This window comes from Chlamydotis macqueenii, chromosome 5 (genome assembly GCF_036417535.1).
Source record: "Chlamydotis macqueenii isolate bChlMac1 chromosome 5, bChlMac1.mat, whole genome shotgun sequence".
NCBI classification, from domain to species: Eukaryota; Metazoa; Chordata; class Aves; order Otidiformes; family Otididae; genus Chlamydotis; species Chlamydotis macqueenii.
This window is the reverse complement of record NC_141560.1, coordinates 19473288-19499151: the sequence shown is the minus strand read 5'-3', so window position 1 is coordinate 19499151 and position 25864 is coordinate 19473288. Positions and strand designations below refer to the sequence as shown.

General features: G+C 43.9%; 1 protein-coding gene across 13 annotated transcripts in view; it reads right to left on the bottom strand.

The window, feature by feature from the left end:
* The window catches only part of FOXN3 (forkhead box N3), a 212508-nt gene that overhangs the window by 99229 nt on the left and 87415 nt on the right, over positions 1 to 25864 (bottom strand). For all 13 annotated transcript variants that reach the window (XM_086750096.1, XM_086750091.1, XM_086750103.1 and 10 more), the window contains one exon: positions 9450 to 9586. In XM_086750096.1, coding sequence (XP_086606222.1) covers positions 9450 to 9586 — 137 coding nt within the window. The remainder of the gene's footprint in view (positions 1 to 9449; positions 9587 to 25864) is intronic.

The following is a 25864-nucleotide window of genomic DNA, read 5'->3' as shown; positions in this document are numbered from 1 at the left end:
TGGAAACAGTCAATGCACCTTACTATTAAATAGATAATGAAGAGTTAAACTGCAAAATGCCTTAAAACACGAAGTGTAACCATTACAGAAAAGCCATCTTGTCCAAAAGATTCTGAAATTATCGTAACTTTTTCATTCATAAAAGTTTGTTACTGTTAATACGACATTAGAAACTGTTCTAAGAACGTCAGTCTTACAACAGAATTGCAAATAAGGTGACTTTCCCTGTAAATCTTTCTTACTACAGGAACCAAAGGAAAGAAGTCTACTAACTAACAGAGAAGTGAAGAAAATCTAAAGGAAAAAAAAAGAATTAACTTGAATTCTGCAAATAAGAAACCTTTTCTGAATTCAACAGCAGTAAGATGTGACACGCTATGATACTATTTGCGGCTTCTCAAGCTTCATGAGTCTGTTTTCAAATGCAGAAGTCAGGTGATTACCACTGCTATAATAGTGTATGATTAACACACGTGATGCTCATGTCAGCCACTGCTCATCACACAAACACTTGTTCCCAAGTCCTCATTTTCAACTACTAAAATTTCAGTGAACTGTTCCTGAATTGTGTAACACGGGCTTCCCCATTCACACAACTGCTGCAGCTGCAACAGCGATGCAACGCCTATCAGCGGGCTGAAGGGTGAGAGATGGACTGAACACCAAGTAGCCAAAGGAGCGGTGTGCTCCGTACTCTGCTTTTTTCCTGTACCATACGGCCTGAGCACTGCACAACACATTCCCTAACTGCACAAGAACACACCCTGGGAACAGTGAAGAGGAGGGATGGGGAGCTGCAGAAGACAATCTCAGAAGCACAGCATCCACCCGCTTCCAAGTTCCCGCAGTCAGCAGTTCACAGCTCCGTCAGTGAGGCTACTCTAACAACTTCCACTGGGAAATACCCAGGGCTAGAGAGGAATTTACAAACAAACCAGATATTCAAAACATGTCCCTAGACTTTCCTTTTCCCATGAAATGAATTGGAAATATCAATGGTACCATTCCAAGCTATCTTTGGCATAAGGCTATATTTATCTACAGAAGGCACAGTTGATGAAAATAAAAGAAGTCTAAAAAGCCAAGTAACCAGGAAGATTGTTCAACAAATGGGGCTATAAATAATAATAACATAAAGCAAGGAGCTGGTGTTTGCCCTGCATCTAGAGAAACATGACAGGCCAAGGATGCTGCTTTACAGTTCTTTACCAAAGGTCTGCAAACATGCAGTCACAACAAAGACTCAAAGAACCAATTCTTTATGTATTTAGCAAATGAGAATCAAGACATTTGTCCTATTTTGGGGGTATGGATGAGAAAGAATTGAAAACATCTCAGCTGAGAAGGCTCAGAAGCGTTTATGTAATTTTCAGAGGAATTAAGTTATGATTAGAGGGTTATTTGTATTTGTATTTCCACCAGCCGCTCCTGCTAGGCACAAGGGTGCTGCAGAAAGGATGCACAAACTGTTGTGTGAAAGAGGACAGACTCAGACTTTTTGCTCTTCTTTTTCTGTCCAGATCTGCTGCCACTTTTCCCAATTTATCTCCCTCCCCTCTGCCTCCCTCATAGTATAAGGTAGAAGAAAATTAGTTTTAAAGGTAAGATTTGATACGTCTTGTTTTCTGAAACTATGCTCAACAGGATACTTCCCATATCACAGAAGTGTACCAGCTAGAGAGCTGATAAGAATATGTTAGAAAACAAGTCCTGGATTGGTGAATCCCCAAATATTTATGCACTGATAGCATTACAGACATCCACTCAAGCAAAAGTTATTTATTCTTTGCAATTCCTACCTGGCATCAAGCAGAACCAATGTTCTTTAACTTGCCAGAAAACAGAAATAAAGCATCATAATCCCAAAGTATAGACGCTCTTCAAATCAAGGCATGTTATGGTGTCAGAGGGCGCAATTTGGAAGAATTTATGTTCCCTGTAATCTCTGACTATAAAACCAGCGAAACAGAATTCCCCAAAGACTCCACCTTAACACCATACCACAAGAAAAAAAAAACTATTTTGACTCTATCCAGGGAATAAAATATCTAGATTGATCTCGATAAAGGGGTTGCAAGATGCACAGAAATTAATATTCCACTGTTCTATGGTCAGCTTCATTTCCCATTGAAAGTAAAAACAATAATACAAAATTAAATCCATGTTTCCAGACTGCAAAAGACAAACAATTAATTCCTTTTCTAAGTCTCTTCTTGCAAGGAGACATCCTGCAGTGTCTTTCAGTGTCTCAAAGTTTTCGGTGAACGGGAAAAGGTTGTTTCACCAGCTTCACCAAATGGCCATAGATCGTTTCTGATCTCAACATATAAAGCGTGCGAATAAAAAGAGTGCTTATACATTGTCCAAAACTATAACCTACAACACGCTGACTTTGATGCAGGTTTACCTTCCTTAAACAACTCCAAAAGGGTGAAGCTTGTGACAGTAAAGCCAAAACTCACAAATATTTGAAGGAGTTGGTCCACTAACAGCAGTTTCCTAAGCAGCCGATCTACAATAGCCGTCCTCTGGCGGGGAAGACTTGGCTGCTTCACATCTGTGCAAAAGCTTCAAAGTTCCTCACCCTGAGCGGGTTGTATGCAACCTATGTTCCAACAGCACGGCAGTGACTGCTCCAGGAGATTCTGCTGCAGCCACGCGTGGGGGGACCGGGGGGGCTGGGACGCATGGGCGCTGCCTGAGGAGCTCCCACTGCACAGCCACCCCTTGCCCTTCCCACTGCACAGTAGGAGGACTTGTACTGGTGAGGTGGAAGCAGAAAGCTAGGAGCAGCAGTGGTAAGACTGCATATTTTCAGTCTCAAAATAGGCAAATGCAGGGTTTTTTTAGTTCAAATTCAAATGTAAGTGTGCACAGGACACCTCTCCTGTTGTTTACCGCAGGGCTTGCGGCAACGGCAGGTCTTGGCAGCTAAAGCTTTTTTCCTGAAATCCAATTTTCACAAATTTTTCATTGTGTCTCTAATAATAAATTTCAAAAGTTAAACAGAGGTTCATAATCACAAAGTCCCCTTTTCTTAATCTCTAACTCAGAATAAATATAAGGAAAAATATTTTTTGTCAGAAACGGGTATCAGAAGACAAGACACTGCAGAAGTGATGAACATTTAAAAAGCTCACAGCATTTCTAGTGAAGTCAGCAGCAGCTGACTGATAGTGATAAGAGACACTGAATTTGAGAAAATAGAAGCCACTCCAATACTTTCAAATCTCAGACTAGTAAAATTTCATAAAATGTTTGGTTACTCAAGCACTTGCAGGCCCTCTGTGCTCCATTGGCCTAGGCCTGTACCACACACTTCAACAAGGGATGGGGAAAGGCAAATTAGATCACGAAGCCATTCGCATTTAAATGAAATACTGTTCTGGAAAGTGACTCTACTCTAGCAGTACAGGTGGTTTTCTGCTGTCTCCATGTGGGGCCTCATCCCAGCACCGAGACCCCAGCAGCGCAGTTGGGGCAGCTCTGCAGCACCGGCTCTGCCAACAACTGTCGGGCACCACGTACAGCAACTGCGGGTCGACTCTGCTCTCCAACAACCAAAACCGCGCTGCAGTTGAGTTTTTGCTACACGTTCTCCTGTCAGTTCCAGCCCTACAGGGCTCAAGCCCTCTCTACAGAGGGCAGCCCGGCTGAAATGCAGTGATGCATGCCAGAGAAGGCACTTTCCTGATAAGTGTGCTTTGATGTGCACAGGTGGACTCCATGTCCAAAGCTCAGCACAAACCTAGTTCGGGACTAACTAGGGTCTCAGTCATTCCTGAAGCAGAACATATTAACCAAACTCAACCACGGAGCTGTTCCCACGGGAAGGAGCAGACTAAGACAGAACATAACGAAGCCTTTATGAACACGTAGGCTGGGGTAACACAAGAAAGAAATCAGTTTCCATCTTGGGCACGTTTGCAATTTCACCAGTTAGATGGCAACTTAGGACAGACATGTCAACATTTGCCACTGGTTTAACAAACTACAATTAGCAAAACACACTGGAAGAATAAAAAGCTGTGCAATAATGCTCCACAAGTCTGTAAAGGGATCTAGTCAATACTCCTAGGTAGTCACTCAAATCTTCAAATATTTTCATCCATCAGTGAAACTAATAATTTCTGTTATTTTATATTACATTTCTTGATAGTTTTCAGCAGTAGGAGAAATACAATTGAGAACTAGCCCCATATAATACAAACAGAGAAAAGAAAAATCCATGTCAAGATCTCCTCACAGCACTACCAGAAGAGAAAATCCCACCTACAGTTCAGTTAGAGTCAGAAAACTGGAAACAAAACATATAGATGAAGTATCAGGGTACTGACCTACATAGTTACTTAACCAAGTTTGTGTCTATAAATATATTTCAAGGTTGCTACTGCCAACACAATTGTAAATATTTAAAAAGAAACACATTAGACTAAAGCACCGATTTTTCCACACCAAGGAGAGAGATTCTTTGTAATGCTGTGTATGAGTGTTAGTTCACCTTTGAAATTCACGGTAAGTGACATGATATATGCTTCAATTAGAAGAACCAGACAAAAATCCAATAGGTTTTTTTTTCTGTTTGGCACGAGTATTGTTTTTTAAGAATACACATCCAATCCAACTAAAATTAAATAATTCTCATTACTCTCTTCCTCTTCTTCTTACAGCTTGCAGATAATCCTCACTCTGAGTCGCAGTAGCAATTCAAACTGTAGTCTGAAGTTCCTTCTTATGTACAAACGCTGCAGGGTTGCTTTTTTCCCCTAAACTATGCTCTTCATACATGGAGCCCAACGGAATCCAATCTTCCTGCTTTGAGTCATGTGTCCAATCTCAAACAATACTGGCATGACACTGACCCAATGCTGTAGTTTTGTTTAGTGAGGGGGGGCCTAAGGTGGTAGCTTCTGTAGGAAACTGCTAGAAGTTGTTCCCCTTTGTTCAGTGGACTCGGCCAGGCCTAGGGCAGACCTGCTGCTGGCCAAGGCTAAGCCAATTGGTAGCAGAATGTTCCATGATAATGCCTCTGCGATAATATACTTAAGAAGGGGAAAACAGAAAAAAAAAAAGAGAAGAGAAGATGTGAAGAAGCTGAGTGGGGGCAGAGGCACAGAGGGGGACGCGCAGGCCTCATGGGCCTTGCAGGCCTCACCCTCTGGCCTCTTGCCAGGCAGCCCACTGGGCCCGACTCGGTCCAGCCCGGCTGCAAGAAGTGGAGAGGAGATGAGATGGATGATGTGAAGAGATTCTGAGAGGTGTCTGCCAGCCTGTTGTGAAGAGTTTTTCTTGTGAGAGGAACGGCTGCAGACGCCAAGGTCAGTTCAGAAGGAGGGGGAGGAGTAATGCGGCTCCTGGCCAAGATTCCCCTGCAGCCTGTGGTGAAGACCATGGTGGAGCAGGTTGTCCCCCTGCAGCCCATGGAGGTCCACGGAGGAGCAGAGATCCACCTGCAGCCCTTGAGGGACCCCACACCGGGGGAGGTGGATGCCTGAAGGCGGCTGTGGCCTGTGGAGGGCCTGCTGGGGCAGCCATTCTGGAGAGACGGCACTCTGTGGAAGAGATGACCCACGCCGGAGCAGTTTCACGAAGGACTGTGGCCCATGGGAGGGACCCCACAATGGAGCAGGGGAGGAATGTGAGGAGTTCTTCCCCCAACCATGAAGCAGCGGCGTAAAACAACGTATGATGAACTGATCGCAGCCCCCATTCCCTCTTCCCCCCTGTGCCGCTCGGGGGAGGAAGGCAGTAGAGATAATGTTAAGCCTGGGAAGAGGGAGAGGTGGGGGGAGGTTATCTTGTTCTCTGTCTCATTATCCTGCTGTTTTTAGTAATAAATGAATAGTTTTCCCCAATTCGAGTCTGTTTTGCCCGTAACGGTGACTTTAAGGATTTCTCCCCGTCCTTATCTCAAACCTCGAGACGTTTTTCCTTATATCATCTCCCCCTATTCTCTCAGAGGGCGGGGGGAGTGAGAGAGAGACTGCGTAGTCTGGTCCCAACGAGGGCTGAACTACAACACTCAGCCACCCAAATGTGTCGGTTCACATCGTAAAACTCCTTCATAAATGGTCCCCCGTTACGTTTATACAGGATGCTCTAGTGAAGTTGTAAAGCTAAATTATCTCATGTGATTAGCTCTGCTCAGAAAAGGAGAATTTGTTGGCTCAGTGATCATCTTGCTTGGGATATTTTTACAATACATTCCTCCACTCTGTGCTCAATTCACCCCTAAGCTGCTTACGCAGATACTGAACAGAACATGTGATTCATTTGTGTATCCTTATTCTTTTAAAATATCTGATAAAGACAAGCAACAGGTCAATTTGCCCCTGTGGACTCGCACCAACTGATCCTTATAAACCTTGTAATTCCTTCGATTAATCCCATTCCTAGAGGCAGGAGTAATATGGGTGAGTTATCTGGTTCCCGACATATTTCATTAGTATCAGGTGACATCGTTTCTCCTAGTTGTGGGCTTCAGTTATGTAAGACGGATGGACAGCAAAACCTCTGTCACCCAAGGATTTTTTTTTAGACATTTGATCTTCACCATCAGAAAAATTTCCCTTAGAATTTGTTACTATGACGATGTATTGCTCTGGAGGGCTGACGATGGCGGAGTGGATTTAATTTTCCACCCGTTACTGAAGTCCTTGTACACATGAGAAAGCAATCACATACATACGGGATTACTGTTTTTCCAAACGCACAGGGAACATTCAACTCCCTGCGAATATATCAGAAATATAATAAAAAAATTATTTTGCCACTTAACTGCCAATGCGCAATTAAATTAATTCAGCAGTCACTGATGGCTTAGACCAGCCTCATGTTGATCTTCTGCCAGTCATTAGTAGATGAATAAACAAATATTTTAGAAGACCATGGAAAGATTAAGTTTTATTTGACAGTGAAACTGCTGAAACATATTAATCTAAAAATAACAGCGAGATCACAATTTCTTCACACGAAACCTGGCCTCCTTTGGGCCTCTATCTGCGAGGCACTTGCTCCTGCAGCCACGCAAGCTCTTTGTTTTATGATGCAGACATTACAAGGAAGACTTGAAAGCACTTGGCAGCACAAGCACTGCAGCATCAGCTCTGACATCCCTCAGTTTCCAAGGAGAGGAAGTTTCCCTTTCAGTTTTGAGACTTGTCTGCGGGTGTTTCGGTAGCACCCTCCTTCTCCCTTGCTTTGCCATTCGCTCAGCTACATCTGGGCATCAGTGAAAGCAGGCGGTCTTTCAAAAAGCTTCCTTACATCCCATGCTGTTTGGCAGGTGCCGGTACACGTCTCCTCTCCCACACATGAGAACAGGCTATGAGGTTCTGGCCACCCACTCCGTTAAAAGAGGGCAGCAGGACTTCTGCCGAGGCCTGTGGCTCCGCAGGCATCCTTTGCGGCGTGCGGGGCGGCCGGGAGCACGGCAGGCAGGTGGCTGTGCCAGACGCAGGGCAGCTGCCCCGGGGCAGGCTCCCTGGCACCCAGCACCCAGCCGGGACGTCACTGCAGGCTCGTCCCTGCAAGGAGCACTCGCACCAGCACTGCTGCGTCGCTGCCTTCAGCCTGACCTGGAAAAGCTCTCTGCGAGCTCCCGCAGGCAGCATCTGCCAGCAAATTGCACAGCGGTTCTGGCAAACCCAACCCATTAAGTCAACAGTCACTTCATGTATGAAAAACAAACAAAAAAAAAAGCACAGAGATCCTCCTGCTTTCAGCTGTGTCTGTTTGCTAGATTTTTTTTTGCTTGCAGGGATTAGAAGAGATCAAAATCCATCCATTTCTGTCAGATGTGCATTACACTTTTACTTGATATGAAAATCTCTGAATAAATCGGTGTGGGCATAATTAAAACACTCTTTAAAAACCATAGAAATTATAAAGTGAGGCTCTGGAAACAAACCTTGTTCAAACACACAAATTACAGTTTTAATGCCATTATTCAAATTATTTTTCTGTCCTTCTGCAAAGCACAGTGGCGGTGGGATCACTGGGAACGGGGGAAAAAGCAGAAGTGAAAAAAAATCCCTTCCAAAGGTGGTACTACAGAAAGTATTTTTCTAGAGCTCCACGAGAAGCAGAAGACAGAGCGGGCCTGTGCTGCAGCCGTCCCGCAGCCGCGCTGCCTCGGGAAATCCCGGGCGGCCGCTGCCTCCCGCTGCCGGCCGAGCGCAGGCCAGCCTCGCGTTTCAGAACAGCGGGAAAACCCCGTCCCCGCGCCCGCCGCTCTCCCGATCCCCGCGGATCACAAAACCCGGGACAGGGTCCCCCCCCATTTTCTAAAAAGGTTTCGGAGCGGCTGCCGTGGCTGCGCAGGACTGCCCGTTACCACGGCAACGGCGCGCGGCTGAGCCCCAACGGCCGCTCGCGCAGCCCCGTGACGCAACGGCACCTGCCCGGGCTACGCGTTGCCAGGGAGACGCCCGCGTTGCTATGGAGACCATCACGCTCATGGGGCGGCAAGAGCGGGCGGCGGCCTCTCCCGCGCCAGCCCCGCCCCCGCCCCCCGGCCCTTCCCGCCGCAACGGCTCCGGAAAAAAAAAATTTAAAAAAAAAAAAAAAATTCTCACGAGAGCCACCACAGTCAGTTCTTAGTCCTGGTGACGCTGCTGACCCCAACTACGGCCGGTTACCCGATCGTGTCGGGCACGGTACAGCCCTGGCCATGACTAGCAGTTCTGGCCCAGCTGCGACACGCTGCCACATTCGGAAAAAGTGAAGAAAACAATTTCCATATCAGCAGCAAGGAGAAAGCAGCTGTGCCAAAACCCAGTGTCTGCTTCCCCGCTTGGCGGATGGCAGCCATAGATGAGCTCTCTTCCTTCACTTACGCTAGTCATAAAGCAAGGGCCAGATCAAAACAAATGCAAAACAAATAAAAAAAAACCCCACCCCACGCCTATTTCACTGAAGCAAGGCAGAAGACTGGCAACTGGCCTCCCCCACGCCTCTCTGGGATAACCTGGAGGGCAGGAGCCCCACAGGGAGCGCGTAACTACAACAAAGGCTGTGGAGTCACCCGAGCGCAGGCCTGGCGCGGAGACCGACACGGGCACAGGCAACACAGGCCCCACAGCTCGCTTTGGGGAAAAATCCAGCCTGTTGCCTCCAAGTGAGGGTACTGTGCTTTCACCTACGGCAAAGCAGATAAACGGACACTTCAGAGATCTCCGTTTGCTTGTATGCATTTTAATTTCAGGTGTCCATTTGCCAAAAGGCCCTGCGGCTCACGCCGGAGCAGGACGGCAGGCTCCGCTCAGGGGACGGGCAGGTAAGGCATCCGACACAGGCTGGGCGAGGCCAGGCTGCCGCCAGCGCTCCCGGGCTTTCCTGGCTAGCACATTTCCAAACTGCATCGCTTATTACATTCAACGTCTTACCCCAGATTCATAGGCAACACTGGATGAAAACATTTAGAGTTGTAAAATGCATCTAGTTCTTACCTTTGATATGCCTGAGGAGATGTGGGAGGTGTACTGAACACATGCGAATATGGGTGATAGGGTGTCTTTTTCAAAGCCTGAATAAGATTTTGTCTATATTCTGGGTCTATACACCACAAGGACCCCTTTCCAATACTCTGCAAAGAAAAAAGAATTAAAAAAAAATCAAATATTTGATCTAACGGCATAGCCTTATTTATTTAGCAGTATTGTCAGGAAAAGCAGTGGGTTTGGGTTTTTTGTCTGACAGGAGTGAACACAGTCTGCTTGCCAGAGATTATTGCTCCATTAATAATGTATTGCAACTGTATGATTTATATCACACTTCTGGGGGCAAAAAAGTAAGAATGAATGTTTGGTTGCTTCTTCCACCCCTCTCTCTTGTTACTAGTTAGGATGATTTAATAATTTCACCATCACTCTGTATTGGAAAAATAAGAAGCTACAGTTGCTGTTAAATGGAAACTTCAAAGAAAAGTAGATTATTTCTGAAAGTTATTTTCTTCTGCTTTTGCTGTTATACTAACAAGAAACAGGGCTAAATGGGAGGGGTTTAAACATCCTAGTAACTACTTTAAAAATAAAAAGACTTAATCCTTCAACCACATAACATCAGTGCCATTATACTACAAGAGGAAGTTAATAATCTTTTCTCCCCTAAAGGGAAAAAAATACCCCCAAAACTCAAAACAACAAAAAAGAAAGCCCACAGAGTTTAAACCATTTCAGGGTGTTGTGAAATTGTGATCAGTTAAAACAACAGTTACGGTAATTACCCTTTCTGGACACACGGAGCAACTCAAGCAGTCAATCTGTAATGGGAAGACTACACAAAAATTCAGCAATTATTCTGCAGTTATGAGCAGTGCAATTTCAGCCCTTGTCTAATCCCACCAGAGGTCAGAGGGTGCAGACATTCCGAATTGTTCTGTGTGAGTTCTCAAACAAACAGAAAAACAACTTTCCCTCAGCTCCACTATACAAAATGATAGCTCGAGAGCAGCCTTGGTCTGCTCAAGCATATGTAAAACCGAACACCAATCCTAATTATTGACTGAACTCCACTGGCAGGCTTTCAAGGCATTATGACAAGCTTTTTGGTAAGTCTTGATGTCTTCCGGAACACGCAGGGGAGGCTGCACTACTGCCTCTAGCCAGTTTTCAACCCAGGGCCATCCCTTTTCTCAACTCCCAACTTTCATCAGCAGAGCAAGGCTCTCTGTTTCATGTGTTGAAGAACAAACACACACACACACCACACCAAAAGTGGGATATTATTTTCTAAAGCCACAAGGAAGACCAAAACCAGACATTTGTTTCCTTTCAAAAACTTGTCATCTTTGTGGAGCCCTACCAACTCCTAAGTGCTCCTCTGCCTCACAGATGGCTTCAGGATACACAGTGCAAAGTGCTTAGACCTCCTTCCAAGCTTACAGATAGCAAATCTGCACTAAATTTTCCCTTCCAAAAGAAGAAAAATGAAAAAGAAAAATCTTCTCCAGCATCACCGGATGGTTATGTGGGAGCATCTAGCAAGTTCACAGCACCGTGTGAGACTTGGCCTGAAAGAAAAGGGCTGGTACAACCTGCAGGAGCCATGACTGCTTTCAGAAACAAGCACATCTGCTGGAGGGGATGAAGAAGGAACCACCTTTTGCATGCTGCTCTGGTAGAACCAGGAACAGAGGGTCAAGCCTCTTCAGGATGGCAGGGTCCAAGCCCATCTCTCGCCTTGCTTCCCAAGACCCCCTATCAGAAGGCCACTGAACAGTCTAAGGGAGACATTCTCTGAAGGTGAAGCATGGCCCTTGCATGGCCAAAAAGCCAAATACTCAAGGGGCGAGAGAGAGAGCGCAGTAAGACTCCTGGGCTTTCGTCTCAGTAAATCACTACAGCAGATGACTGGAAGATCCACTGCTGGTGTCAGTGGTGGAAGCTGTGCCCCACACATCTCAGACTAGTTTGCAAAAAGGAGACTGTTATGTTTAGCCCTCCTTTAAACATGGGACAATGAGCCAGACACTTGACATGATCAGGCTAGTGACTTTTTAGGCAAAGAACAGACTCAAAAATACAATTCAAACCTTTCAAATTCAACTTCCGTGCTCCATCCAAGAGCCAGAGCAAGAACATAAAATTTCCTTTTAAGCAAGCGACATGCAAAACTAGGAATGTTTTTCAGGAGAAAACCTTTGCTGGATTCCTTACTCCTTACAGCATGGGATAAGCCTAAAAAAAAAAAAAAAAAAAGCTACACTTAAATACCATCTACCTTATTTGTACTTGCTGGAATAAAACATATTGTTTCCAAATCTTTGTTTTTTTCATTTGTTTCCAAGACAGACTTTTCATTTACCTGGAGAAGATTACCCACCAAAACCCACCAGACTCAGTTCAAGGGCCTTACAAGATGAAGTCACTACTGAAGAGTAACTTCAAAACCTTCAATTACTGTTAAGCTAAATTTGTTTGGCTTGCCCATCTTCTTGCAAAAGCCAAAAATAATCTCACTGAAAACCATAAACTCTCTCACACAAGAAGTATTGAGAAGAATTATACTCTTTGTTAAAAGAAACACTGGGAGGGCACATTTGCTGTATTTTCACTGCAACTGAGATGACTTATAATTTAGCAGCAAAAATAAATGCAATTTAAGGCAAAGCTCTCCAACCATGCAAAGTTCCTTTCTTAAGATAGTTACTTCTGTTTTTCCACAATCACGCAAGAGAGCAGACATTAAAAGAAAACTGAAGTGTCATCCGGTTAAGAATCCTTCTTGACTGTTGGAGGTGTGAAGAGCTTCGTTAACTGTCTGGTTAGATGTGTCATTAGTCTTCCTGTACACAGAGCAATCACGGGAAAGGAAATCATTGGAACTCAGACCCATCGGTTAGTGATTAATTTCCATCTTACGACACTTGGCGTGCTGCTTCACTACCTCCTCCAAGCCAAAAGTCAATAGTGGGTCCAATCAAAAACTAGCAAGGAATGAAAAAAAAAAAAAAAAAATCCCTGGATTACATTTGTCTCCCAGGAAACAAGTGACTGAGGAGTGGATAACAGCCCCCTGATCCTCTCAGAACTGGAGTGCTTTCAGACCTCCCGACACGCCGCCTCCTCCCAGGGCCAGGCGCAGCTACCTCCCTCCTGCCCATCACAGGTTACTGCTTCCGCATTCGTGCTTAAGGTTGTTAAAAAAGGAGTGTCACTACGAGTCCCCTTCATCTTAGCCAAGAGCAGGCTATAGCTGCAGGTAAGCTATTTCAGAGGTGCTAATGGGGAGAGAAAGCAACACATAAAAGTTACTCCATAGACGTTTATGACTGAATAGTTTTTCTTTAAAAAAATTCCTGATTATATTTTCTACTAACAAAATTCCTGTTACTTAATATATATGCAGATTATATCAGGATATTGTGTACTAAATCCCAACTTATTAATTAATTTGCTCGTTCTCCTATCTCAAACATATAAATCTGATTCCCTCCAACAATTAAAACCAGTGCATTGCCATGAAAAGGTACATGATACACTCAGTGTCCAATTGTTTTTTTCTCCCAATGGACTGCATATGTCAGTTTTTAAATCCTACTTTACACAATCTATTAGGATCCAAACAAAAATGTTTGGTAATCTATCAGTAGAACTGAAAAAAGTTTGACATTTAAAAATAAAAGAATCAAAATGCTGCTTGTCAGCTCTTTCAGTTGTTATAGTTGGGGATAACAGCATTACCCACTATTAAAACTCCTCACTGTAAAGATTTTGCTTCCACATACCTCACAATGAACTGCCTGGCCTTACGTATCACCTATCATCTACCCAAAGCTCAATTAAAAAAATTGTGCATTGAGCTCTTTCCAAGACCAATGGCTGGGAAAAAAAAATTCATACCCTGCCTATATTAAAATTCCAGCAAATGTTTATTTGAGGAATTTTGTTCCCTAGTTATTTTAGCATAGACTTCAAATCTGTTAGGAACGCAACTTTTTTCCAGGGTTGTTCTTTTCATTTCCATACAAACAGTCTGCCCAAAATAAAGCTTTGGGAAGAGAGCAGATACAGGAACTGCAAAACACGCAGGCTCGGAGGGACACTGGCAAATCCTACCTTCTGAAGCCCCGGTTACACGTTCGCTTTGAATCCACATGGGACTTTGCTGAAACTGGGGAGGAGCAGCTCCAGGCGCTCACATCTCTTGCAGCAGCATCACCACCGAGAGAGTCCCTAAGGGAACAGATCCCTAAGGGAACATCCCCCAAAACGGATGTAATGGATGGAAGGGTCTGAGCTGCTGCGGCTGCTTCCCCAGTCCTTGCTGCACTGTTCTCCTCCCGGCCCTCTTGTATGTGCCCAGATCTTCTTCCACAAGCTGATTTCAATCTTTCTCCTCAAAGAAAACTGTTTTGCTGGCACAATTTTATGTCATTTAAACTCATTAAGCTGGTTCACACAAAGGGTCTGATGAGCACCCACTGCTGCCGCTAAGCACGGGATGCACATGGGGAGCTAGGGACAGGAATGGAGCTCTCCCCTGCTGCAGCAGGTGCCGTGGTACTCTTGAAACAGCACACTGAGAAAGGAAAACAAGGACCGGCTGGACACAAAGCAGCTTGGAAGAGGAACAGGAAAACTGGTGTGACAGAGAGTAGGTGTACATGAGAGCCGAGGCGAGGTGGCAGACATGGCCCTGCAGGAAAGACCAGAAGAGCCATGCAGCACACAGCAGGGACAGGGAGATGCTGGGCAGGGATGCACAGTGGCCGTTGGACGCAGGGTAGGCTGGGAGGAGAGGAACTGAAATACAAGATCCACAAGTGCATGAGTGACTGCACAGCTCTGCACAGGTACCCAGGCTACGCCAGCAAGCTGAGAATTACTAAACTGAACTCTTTAAGGATCTCGCTACTTTAAACAAGCAAACAAAACCAAAACCAAGTCAACAACTCCCCACTGAGTACATCTGTCCTTTTCTTCTCCACTACCAAAATAAAAGGGGACAAGTGGCCAGGGCTAGACTCTCCTGAACCAAAACTGCCAGTGATCTGAATTAGCTATATGGCAGCTACCCAGGTTGAAGCAGTGTAGATGTACACCATCTTTGACAACTGTGCCATGGGTTACAGAGGTGCTTCAGGAACTGTAAAAACAGGCAGAAAAAGTACAAATTTCCTATTACTCGAAAAAAAAGAACATTTCCAACTAGCTTGTGAAGTCTCAAGCTATCAAATCTTGGAATCACACCACTGTGACTTATCAGTCCCTGCCTACCTCAGTGTAAGTTGTTGGCAGTCGTTAACACAGGAGCTGTGAATAACACTAATGACACTTTCTGCAGTGATGAGGAACCTTCTGGTGTCAGCATTCACCATTACTGATCTAAGGGTTTGCTCTCAGCACAGATGAAACCTACCATTGTTACAGCAAATTACCTCTTTGCAAGTAACAGCGGAGAGATTACTGGATATCAAAGGTTCTCACTCTACAGAAATATTTATCTTGAGCTCCTTGCACCCAGTTACCCTCCAACAGCAGGGTTGAAGCAAACCCTTTACACAGATTTGCCAACAAGTTTAACCACAGGAATGCCACAGAGCTTCTATAGGCGTCCAAGTATGCCATGTGAGCACAGAGCATTTCTCTAGGATCAAGTTTTAGTGAAACAGTTTTTGAAATGTATATTTCAAAAAAGAACTAGATGATAGAAATATCCATGATGTCACCACAGAATTTACAACAACTGCTTGAGTAACTACAGCCAGCATCAGAATATGAAAAAATAATGGTTTTAGACCAAAACAGATTTCTCTACATAAGGTATGACAGAGAAGAACGTTTTTCATCTTTTATGTCTGCACCACATCTAACATGTAAGCATGAAGTCATCAGTCTCCTGTTCAGAGACGTCACATCTCTGGAACCACTGCTGACTGCTCGTACCTGTGCATGAAACTGCTGGTGGTGCTGAGAGCATGCCCAGGGCTGTGGGGCAGCAAGGACAATCTCCGAAGATGGCACGATGGAAACTTCTGTCCATTAAAAGAATAGCTTATTTCACTTACCACTGGACACAGCAGTCACCCGAAACACAGAGCGGTTCTGGAAACCTTGACTAAAACAGGTTTCTAGTTGGTTCCCAGTACAGCAAACTAACACCAAGAATTTCTTCTGAACAAAATTCCCCTCTCCTCACCTTATGGGGGGGGGGGAAATCAATCTCCTAAAAGTGACAGATTTTTGTGAGGAGATGGAGAGGCAGGAGGAAGGGAAGTAAAATACTGCCCAAGTGGCACCTCATGACACCCTGCTTCTGGCTCTGAAATGCATCAAGAGGAACACAATAATCACTTCAAAACCCACCTCAGGAGGGAATGACTTGCTTAAGTAACTTTCTTGCACTACCCAGAGATGCCTGCCAAGTGCCTTAAAAACCATCCTGCAACACAACATAGATTACACAGCCTTCACCAAATATGCTGCTACTTTTGAAGGTTTGCAAACATTGTGCAGGCACTATAGGAAGCAAGCTGCTCACAATTACAAAATTCACCAAGATCAGAGAATGCAAGTCTACCGCAACCACTGATGCCGTGTTGAATCAGTACTGCAACAGCAAGAGCAGAGAGGCTTTTCAACATCCAAAGTGAACTTGTGCAACCAGGAACACTGCTCAAAGGCCAGCTCTGTGCTGGCTTCACTCGCAGATAGCGATGCCGAGAAGAGCGTGACTTACTGTTGTAGTTCAGCTACCCATCCCTCACGTTAGTACCACCCTCCTGTAAATGAAGGGCATCACTGCTAAAACAAGACCAACTCAGAATGGTAGTTCCTTCATTTACATCAGGCAGAATTACATACTAGTATCAAAACTGGAGAAAGACACTATACAACAAATTTTAAACTATTTAGCTGGCAAACACTCAGGAACATTTAAGATTAAGATGTCGAAGTTGGTCTGATGGTCTGTTTAAAACTCTGCTGGTTATCTTTACTCACTGGTATTTCAAATTATCAGGACAGACATAATGTTGCTTGCTCTGCTTGCCAACATGCCAACAAAACTGCTCTCCAGTTTTAAATAGTTTTTATGAGAGGTCACAGGTAAAGGAAACCTTTATCCTCTTTAACAGCTATGTACCTTGCACATGAGACTGCTGGGTTCTCTAGCTCTTTTTTAAACGAATGAAGTAATTTGCAGAAAGACACAAACAGAGCATTTGAATCTTCTGAGGTCAGCTAGTCAAAAAAAAAAAAATACAACTGCTAAGGAATTCTTAAAGAAAGAAAAACAAAGCCACTGCCAACGATTGCTATTATTATAAAACACATTCCTTAGATCCACTGTAATCTCACATAAAAATTACAAATAACTATTCATGCAGTTTCAGGGTAGCTTTTCTTCATTCTCTTCCAACATTTCTAGCACAGACCAGTGAAATTCTGTATGGCCAGTTTTGAAGAATCAGACTACAGACCTTAACAGTAATTTTAGCAATAGAACAACTGCATGGTAAGCATGTAATTTTCAGAAACCCTCACATAAATTTCCCCTTACCTATGAACTCAAAAGTTAGAAACTTCCCTCGCCCTTCTGAGGAAAGTTTGGCAATGTTATGTGACAGCCAAAAACTAAAGCATTTGCACTAAGCATAACACAATCCTCACACCCACTTCTGAATGTTTTCAACTCTTTTTTTCAGTAAGCTAGCAGCCACAGCTCAGCTCAGCTACAAAGCTGAAAAAGAGCTCTGACCAGCTAACCAGCTAAAACACAACTTCATGACCATAAAGACATGCCCATTTAATGTACGAAATTAAAGGTTTGATGGGAAGGCTTGCTGGAGTATAGTGTTCACCCCAAGTAAACCAGTTGCATCAAGAAATCACTGGCTTTTCTCAAGAAAACAAAAGGTTGGGGCTTTTTCAATCTTATTTTGCTTCAAGTAAAAACATCCATTAGTTCAAATCACGCAAGTCCAAGTCTCTGCTTTCATGCTCACGTCTCAATATTTTTGCCTGTTTGCTCAATGAGCTACCCCAGACATCAACAGAGCCATCAACCTCTTAAACTCCTGGTCTGCCTTTAGGAAACTGGCCTGATTCCACTCCAAGTGGTGCAGCGGCATTAACTGTCTCCATGCCTCTGGTGTCCTTTCAGTTATGAAATGGGCACTGGAGAGGCTGGGTGGGTAAGTAACTTCACTGAGAATGAGAAGTAGGATTACAGTGGAAAAGGACTGCTTAGCCTAGAAATAAAATAAAACAAAAGCCCCTAAACCAAATGGGAAGCCAAGCATGCAAACCAGCAACGCTACAGGAATAAAGAGGCCAGACTAGCACTGTGAAGTAACAGCTGGAGAAAAGGAAAGGCTGTGGCATTCCACAGCCAAAAAAAAACCCCAAAAACCTATTTCACAGGCAAGATGACAGTTGTTGTTTCCTGCAACACAAGAAAAGTGCTACTGAAACACACACTGTCCAGTGGTCTTCCAACCACTGGAAGTTCAAGTCTCACCAGCACAAGACATACCAGATTTGTTTGTACCTTTGGACTTGTATGTGCTATCAGAGTGAAGGGCCCGCTTGGTGAAGAGGGCCCTGCTCCCTTCAGTGGTGCCTTTAGAGGCTGGCCCCCACACAAGCCCCCAAAGAGCACCCCATAAGTAGAGCCATAGGGACAGGTCCTATGGCCTTGTCTGCCTGCCACAAGTAGAACAAAGAAACAGTGGGTAACATGTCACAGCAATGGCTGCGAGAGAGCACAGGAGTGACCGCATGGACAGTTCTAGTTTTAAGCAAATAAAGGCATTCATGGGCTTTTAAGCAAATTTTACCCCCTTATGAGTATAGAGAAGACAGAAACATCTTCTAGTGCGTAACCTGGACACTCAGCAAGTCTGAGCTGCCACCAAAGAGCACCAACCCAGGGCAGGTCCCCAGGGTCCTGATCTCACAAGGGGCACTTCAACACTGTGTCCGGAACAATTCTCTATCATTATTTCTGTCACAGTCACCCACTGCCAGACGGCACCATGGGCACAGCTGGTCCACTGCTCCTCCTCTAGCTCCTCCAGCACACCAGCACCTGTATGTCCATTAACACAGATAAGCTCACACGACACTATTGCCTACAGCCTGCAGTGGATTTGCTACACCATATTAGCTTCCTGCTGCTCTCACCATAAAACGACTCCTCCAACAGGCTCAGGAGATGTTGCATTATATCACCCAACTCCAAGAGTCACATTTATCTTGTTAAATACCTCCTTGTTGAGTTTATCTGCAAACCACCCTATAAAGCTCTTAGGCTGCCATATGGAAATCCTGCAAGCAACTGAAGAGAGCAGTGTCATTAACTGCCCTCAAACAATTCCTGGCTCTTATATAAAGTAGCAGGATGTTGTTTCATGCTAGTGCCTAGCAACCTCAGACATTCCCCAAAGCCTCCCCAGGCTAGGTGAAGTTCCGGCGCTGAAGAAGACAGGCTGCGACACTGCTAGGGAGGAACAAAGCGCAAGATCAAACAGACGCAGGGAGACCCAGCTGGGAAGGCAGGAAAGCCCAGAAGACAAGCCTGTCAGCATGACAGGCCATCACACGACATACTTGAGGGAGATTAGGTAGCAAGCACCATTAACAATGCCGTTTCAGCCTATAGAATTCCTGTATATACATAGGAAGTGTAATTATCCCTACTCAATTGAAAATAAAATTGAGGAGACACAGAAACAAAGGAATAAAAAAAGAAGTTAAGTGCTCAAGGTCACCTATAAAGTCAATGGCAAAAGAGAAAAGAAAAAAAATCCCAGAGACTCCAGACCAATAGTCCATTTAATAAGATGTGCTAATTTCATGTCAGAGGGGCACTCATTCAAATACTCACTGGTCAGCCAATACTCTTCATGTTACCTAGATCATAAAACTGGAAAAAAAATACAAATTGCCTTTTCTTACAAATATATAGTTACACTGTACATGAAAACCTAGTGACAATTTTAAAACACAACCCTTCAACCCACAGATATTCAAAAATTATTCAACACTTATATCTGTGCTAAAGGTTTGCAGGTCATTTTTTGCCTACCAGTGTATTAATAATGAACTAAGCCAGTGAGTGAATTTCCAGGGGAAGGGGTTAACAGCTAGCAGACATGGGTAGGAGGGAGTAGGTTGCACTAAATCCATTAGCAGTGACAAATAAAAATAGAAATAAGGAAGACCTGACAAAAGCTAATGGATTTGCACAATTTTCCCATATAACTGTTTATTTAATGTAGGGTTTTTTCTTGCTTAGTATTTAATATTGGTTCGCAAGACGAATTGAGGGGGAAAAACAGGCACTTTGATAAATGGTTTGAGAGGCTGCCTGGATGTGGGGTTTCCAAGCACCCCTGGGCTCTTTAGGGAAAGAAAGCTGTGCTCCGTCCTGAGCCCTGCTCAGCAGCTTCAACAGATCCCTGTCACCTGCAGCAGGCACACGCCGAGCAAAAAAAATGTTCTCCTGCAACAGAGACCTCACTGTGCACATCTATCAACAAACAAATTATTTCTGCCTCTTACATACACATACCCTACTCCGCCTGTGTCCTATTTCTACACCGAAGTCCAAAGACACCTATTTTTTACTATCATTTCTGTTTCTCTCTCCTCTTTCTCATGGCTGAATGAAACCTCAGAAAGCAAAACAAAATACCCTGCCATGCTGCAAACATCCTCCAAAATGAGGCAACTCCTTGACTACATTCAAAGCTTTCACCTCGCTCACACAGCACAAATCAGCCCAAACTCACCAGGGCAGGGCCTGGCTTCAGGAGCATCAACAGTACCCACGTCACAAGCCCAAACCTCACAGACTCAAAAAAACCTTGGGATTTCACCGCAACACGGTACCTTTGCAAGCAGCCTAAGCCACTTGTCCCTCCTCCCAAGTGCCAAGTATCATCATGAGGCTCTGGAGAAATGCTTCCTAAATTACTCAGTAAAGGATCCAAGCAATGGCTCTGCAACGAAGGCAAACTAGGGCAGGACCAGTTTAGTTCCAGGAGCAAACTGGCCTCCTGCAGCGAGGTCAAAGCTCAGCTGCTCCAGTAAGCACACTCCCTCTTAGATACCAGGCACTCTGGTGGGACTAAGACTGCAGCGCCTGCGGGAGAGGACTTTGCTCATCTGATGGGACTTGGCATCTTTTTTTTATTGTAATAAAAAAACAAGCAAGAAATCTTGCCCAAGAGCCACATCACTGAGACCTACACATGGCCAGACAGGGAGCAGCAAGCGCTTGCCCGGCCCAGCTGCAGAGGAAGAAAGAGCACCACCACTTTTGGCACTAACCTCTTCCCGCATCTTCTGGAGAGCTGGCCATAAAAACCCTCATGGGAGAAGCAGAAAAACACCTCAATTGCACCAAGCCTTCCAGCACAGGGAGGCTCTGACCTCAAGACTGCAAGGGAATTATATAGCCGGGTAGAGACAGGGAGCTGGCTGCTAAACTGCCTGCCTCCATCCACTACCATGTTGCAGGTGGCTAAAGCACCCTCGCCTGATCCTAGCTGTAACTTCGGTCTCCTCCAGCAGCTGCCCCATAGCCCATCTATACAGAAGAGCTTGAGGCTCTTCCCGCTGCAGCTGGTGAGATGCCCCAGCCCACCGGCAGCAGGAGACAGCCAGGGCTACAGCGTCACTGCAAGCACAAACAGGAAACACCGTGGCATGCGGGTTAAAGGCAGCACGTCCTCCCACCCTGGCCACGCAGGCAGCAAGCCCAGGCCCCCCAACCGCCCCGCAGGCTTAGCGCACCAGCCTGCAGCCAGCCCCAGGGGATGGGCACCCTACCAGCGAAGGCTGGGAAGGGGGAAGCAGGTGAGACATTGTCCTCAGCAGAAGGATGCAGTGGCAGGGGGAGAAAGAAAGCTACATTGCCAGGTCTCATCAAAATCATCCTAGAGGTAGAGTAAGCTAAAAGGAACAATACAGGCACTTCTCACTGTGGGAGCAAATAATTCAGCTGTGCTTATGTTTCCTCTCATTTTCATTTTAAGCCTGCTGTAGAAGCGCAGGCTTGTAAAAACAGTAAGAAGAGACAAAGTTGCTTAGCCTTCAAAGTTTATTCACAGATTCACCGAAACTGTACGAAAACTCCTATTTTTTTTTCTCCATACAGCATCTCAAAAACAGATTTCATAATTATAGTTTTGTTGTTGTTGTTGACTTGGGTGTTTCAAGTATCTGTATTTTTACAAGCATGGCTACATGGGCTGCAACCGGTAAAACGCTAAAAGTGGCAGATGCAAGAAAGCTTGGCGTGTGGAACTTCTCCAGCATAAGCCACTCAATCAAGCATATTTTAGAGTGGATAATTAATACTGCATTTCAGCTTCCCTGAGCACCTCTACCAGTAAAATAGATTTGAAAGTGTACAGACAGTTTATTAAATGTGGCAAAGTGATTACATTAGAGAAATAAGACGTAACCTCACTGGTGTGTGTGTGGATTTAAAGAAAAAAAAAAAAGAAAAAAAAAAAAAAGAAGAGTATTTAAATCTAGATTTTTTTTTTCCAAGGAAGCTAGCAAGTCCCTGAGCAAAACCTACAGCTTGAAAATAGGATTCACAGGTTTATTTATGTTATTTCCCAGGCAGACGAGTTTTGCATTAGCAGAGCATTAATCAAAGTCTAAATACTTAAGGATCCTGACTCAATATAGATTCTTCCTCTGTTTAAAGCCCACTTCATTTTTCCAGATGCTATTCTAAATCCCACAATGATTTTGCTATTTCATACAAAAAACAAAGGAAGAGTGGGTTTCCTCAAATTCACAGAAGAGAATTGAAAGTCACGTGATGCAGGCAGCAGAAGAGAGCCAGTCTGCAGATTCACTGAAACGAACCCAACAGAAATAGAAATGTCACTCTTCAGGGTGCTCTTTCAGCTAAGCTGGTAGAAAACAGGATGTGAGCATCAGTCACTGTGTGCAGAGAAGAGGTTATTCAGAATAGCAAGTTCAGGCACAGACCCGGTCTTTTACCCGGTAAGGAAAGAGTTGGAAGGTGAAAAAAAAAAAAAAAAAAAAAAAAGAAAAAAAAAAAAAGCTTTCAACCCACACACTGCAGCCCTGCCTACTTGGGTTTTCCCTCCTCTCTTTTTAACTGAATTATCTCACAAGCAGTCGTTTTCAAGTGCAACGTTCACAGGCAGCCCCCATGAAACAGGGCTGCACAAGAAGCCTGCATGTATTTCAAGTGTGCTGGGAGAGGAGAAACGACAAGCTCCTTGGGAAAATGAGACTGTGGACAACCTCACCAGCACCAGCAGCCCTGAGAAAAGAGGCTGGGACACCAGCTGAAAGACACACCGTCCACAGAAAGGAAGGATTACTGCTTGGCTTGAACGAGAGAACAAGAAGAAAAACAGAGTTTGGAGCAGAGGAGGGAAAAAGATAAGACAACACTGTTTGATGGAGTCTAGAAACCTCTGGAAATTAGAAAAGCTGTATCAATTTCTACATCAGGCTAACTCATCGTCTTCACCCTCCCACTCCTCAGTGTTTACTAGCAAGCTATTACTCATTCTGATCATCATATACAAAAAAGCTGCTGATCAGTATTGCACAAGGGTGATTAGTGCTCAGTGATTAAGGATCAGTGTACGAATTTATGTGACTTAACATGCCCAGAGTGGAAGGAAACAGGAAGACACAATTTCTGAGCAGACTCCAGTGAGGAAAATTGACACTTTGCCCAACATCAGATGTTGATGTTGTGAATAGTTCAGAAGTAACAAGGAAGAGAAGATGTATGAAATTCTCAGAAAGACAGAAAATTGTTTTCCTCCAAATTATTCATGATCAAATATGCCTTTGAACAGATCTACCATCTAAAGGAAAAGAAAATCTAATTTAAGGATGCCAATGCAAGGCTATTTTGATGACACAGGTGTCATGCAAACAGGCCTGCTGTGACCTGAGTCACTGCTCCAGGTCTCTTGTGATCTTTTTCTCTATCAGTTTCACACAGGAAGCCTTCATATTCGACACACCAAAAATAGCAGATGGTTTACAAATGAAAATCTTTCTTCAAAAAACGTTGCAAGTTTTTTCTTTTCTGAAATGCAAATGCACTTTCAGCACAGTGCAACGATGACTTAAAGCACTTGCCCCTGCCACACTCTCCCCGAGATGTTTATGAATGGTTCCATTTCTAGATGATGCAAGCAAGAAAAGAGAGAACTAAGGGGGGAAAAAACTACAAAAATAGCAATCAGAAATGAACACTTGAATGTGAAAAGCAACCGAAAAATAACATGCAAACTCTCTCACAAAGACACACATAGCTAGAAAATGAGGTCCAAACTGCTGAAGGCCCTATCCAAAGACTCAGCAAAAAGGAAGGGACACATTATAATCGACCGCATCTGTGCTACTGATGAGGAAAAACTTCGACAGCAGCGATCTTACCTTTCAGAGCTGCATAATGTACCAAATCCTGCTGAAAAACAGTAACCCGGCCCTTGAGCATGCTGGTGGTGTGAAAATCCACCATCGCTTGCTGCACAAAAGGAAGTCAAATACACCAACCCCAAAGCATCAGCCTGTGGAGAAGGGCTTGTCCTTCTCTTCATAGTCACATCCAGTGACCACAAACACTGATATCTGCACCATACAGAAGAGGATTTCTGTAATTGCTGTGTTTTCCTTGCAAAAGACTCTCCAAGGCAATACTAAGCACACCACCACCAAAAGAGTCTGAAAGAAACTTGACAGATTACAGCTTTACTGTAACCTCCAGAATCTGGCTTTAATATTGCTGATTTGTAGCATTTTTAGCATGTTGGGATTCCAGGTGTTTCTCTTAGAAAGTCATGAGATGCTGCAAAATCATGGGGAGAGGGCAAAAATACCAACCAAAACTGTTTCCAGTTGTGTTCCTCTCTGTAAAAGAGCCTGTAAAAGATCTTAAAGGCTCTAAAATAAGGTGCACACCCCCTTCCCCATTACTTTAAACAATAACATGATTTTTCGAGCCTATTTCATAACTTCTAAAGTCAAAATCTCTACATCAATAGCCCCCCACACTATCTTCACCATATCCATCTGTATTATTACACAAACATACCCCTAGATGCTACCATTCCTTGGTCTAACTTAAAAGCAATACAACGCAAACACAGATAATTTATTTGGGCAATTACAGAATTCCCTCCCTTTCCAAACAAAAGCATGTCTCTGTACACAGTGTGAGAAGGCCAAGGTTACACATGGTGCAGATTGAAAAGCCATTCAAACCAGCTCTGGAGCCGTTTTATTGTTTAACCTGATGCCAAACAACAGGAATCGACAGACAGTCAAAACAGGAAAAGGAGTTCACTGATGAAGCAAATTCTTTCCCTTTTTAATGCACATCTAAATTAAAGATTTAGAGTCCAAATCCAACAACAAGTTTGTGAACCCTGTTTTATAAACTGCAAGGAAATAAAACACAGTTGATGTGGCACACAAGTGGATAATTCTACCTAATTACGACACGGACTCTTGTCCCATCAGCTCAAGCCCAGGCAAACACATTTTTGGCATACTAGACACTGGAGGGTGAGTGGGACTCAAGTGCTGGTGAAGGAGCAGATGTTAATTAGCAAAAGTGGTTAGATCATAAGCATGTTTACTTTGAAACTAAAATAACACAAGTATTTTAGCTGAGGGGGAGGACATTTTCCTATTTTTTTCCCAGTCAGCAGAAAAATAGGATGAGAAAGTAAGATCTTCCCTACAATTTCAATACTACAAATTAAAATCAAAGCTTTCTAAATGAAAATTTTGTATTTTGTCTCAAACAAGAACAGAAAAGCTTGTCTCTTAATGGAAAGGGTCATAATTAAATTTCTGCTTTTCCAAATTCAAAATTATTCTGCTCTAAAAGCCAACAGCAAATGAAACATCAAAGCAGACTTGCTAAGCCAAGAACAGAGAACTTTATCCCTCCAAACAAAAGCTGCATTCCCCAAGAGGTATTGAAGTCTTACAGGTGTTTTAGCAAAACCTGAAAGGACAAAAAATTAGTCAAAGTGGAGGTGTTTTACTAAATTTCAAGTGCTGGTTTGTTCTGGAAAAACAAGAGAGATGGTTCAGGTTGGCTAGACTCTCAATTCAGAGTGATCTGTTTAGAATAATTGGTAACCAGTTGTGGCAACAGAACATGTCTGTTCTCAGGAAATTTTGCAGAGATGTACAATGACAGGATCTCGTTTTCCTAGCACAGAGACGCAAGAAGATAGAAAGCTTTGTGTGACAACCCGAATCCATACTACTTTTTGCTCCCAATTTACCTTAAAAGTGTTTGGATGTTCTAAAAACAATATGACTACATAATGCTTTTTATATATAAAAACATATCTTTATACACACACACACACATATACAGAGAG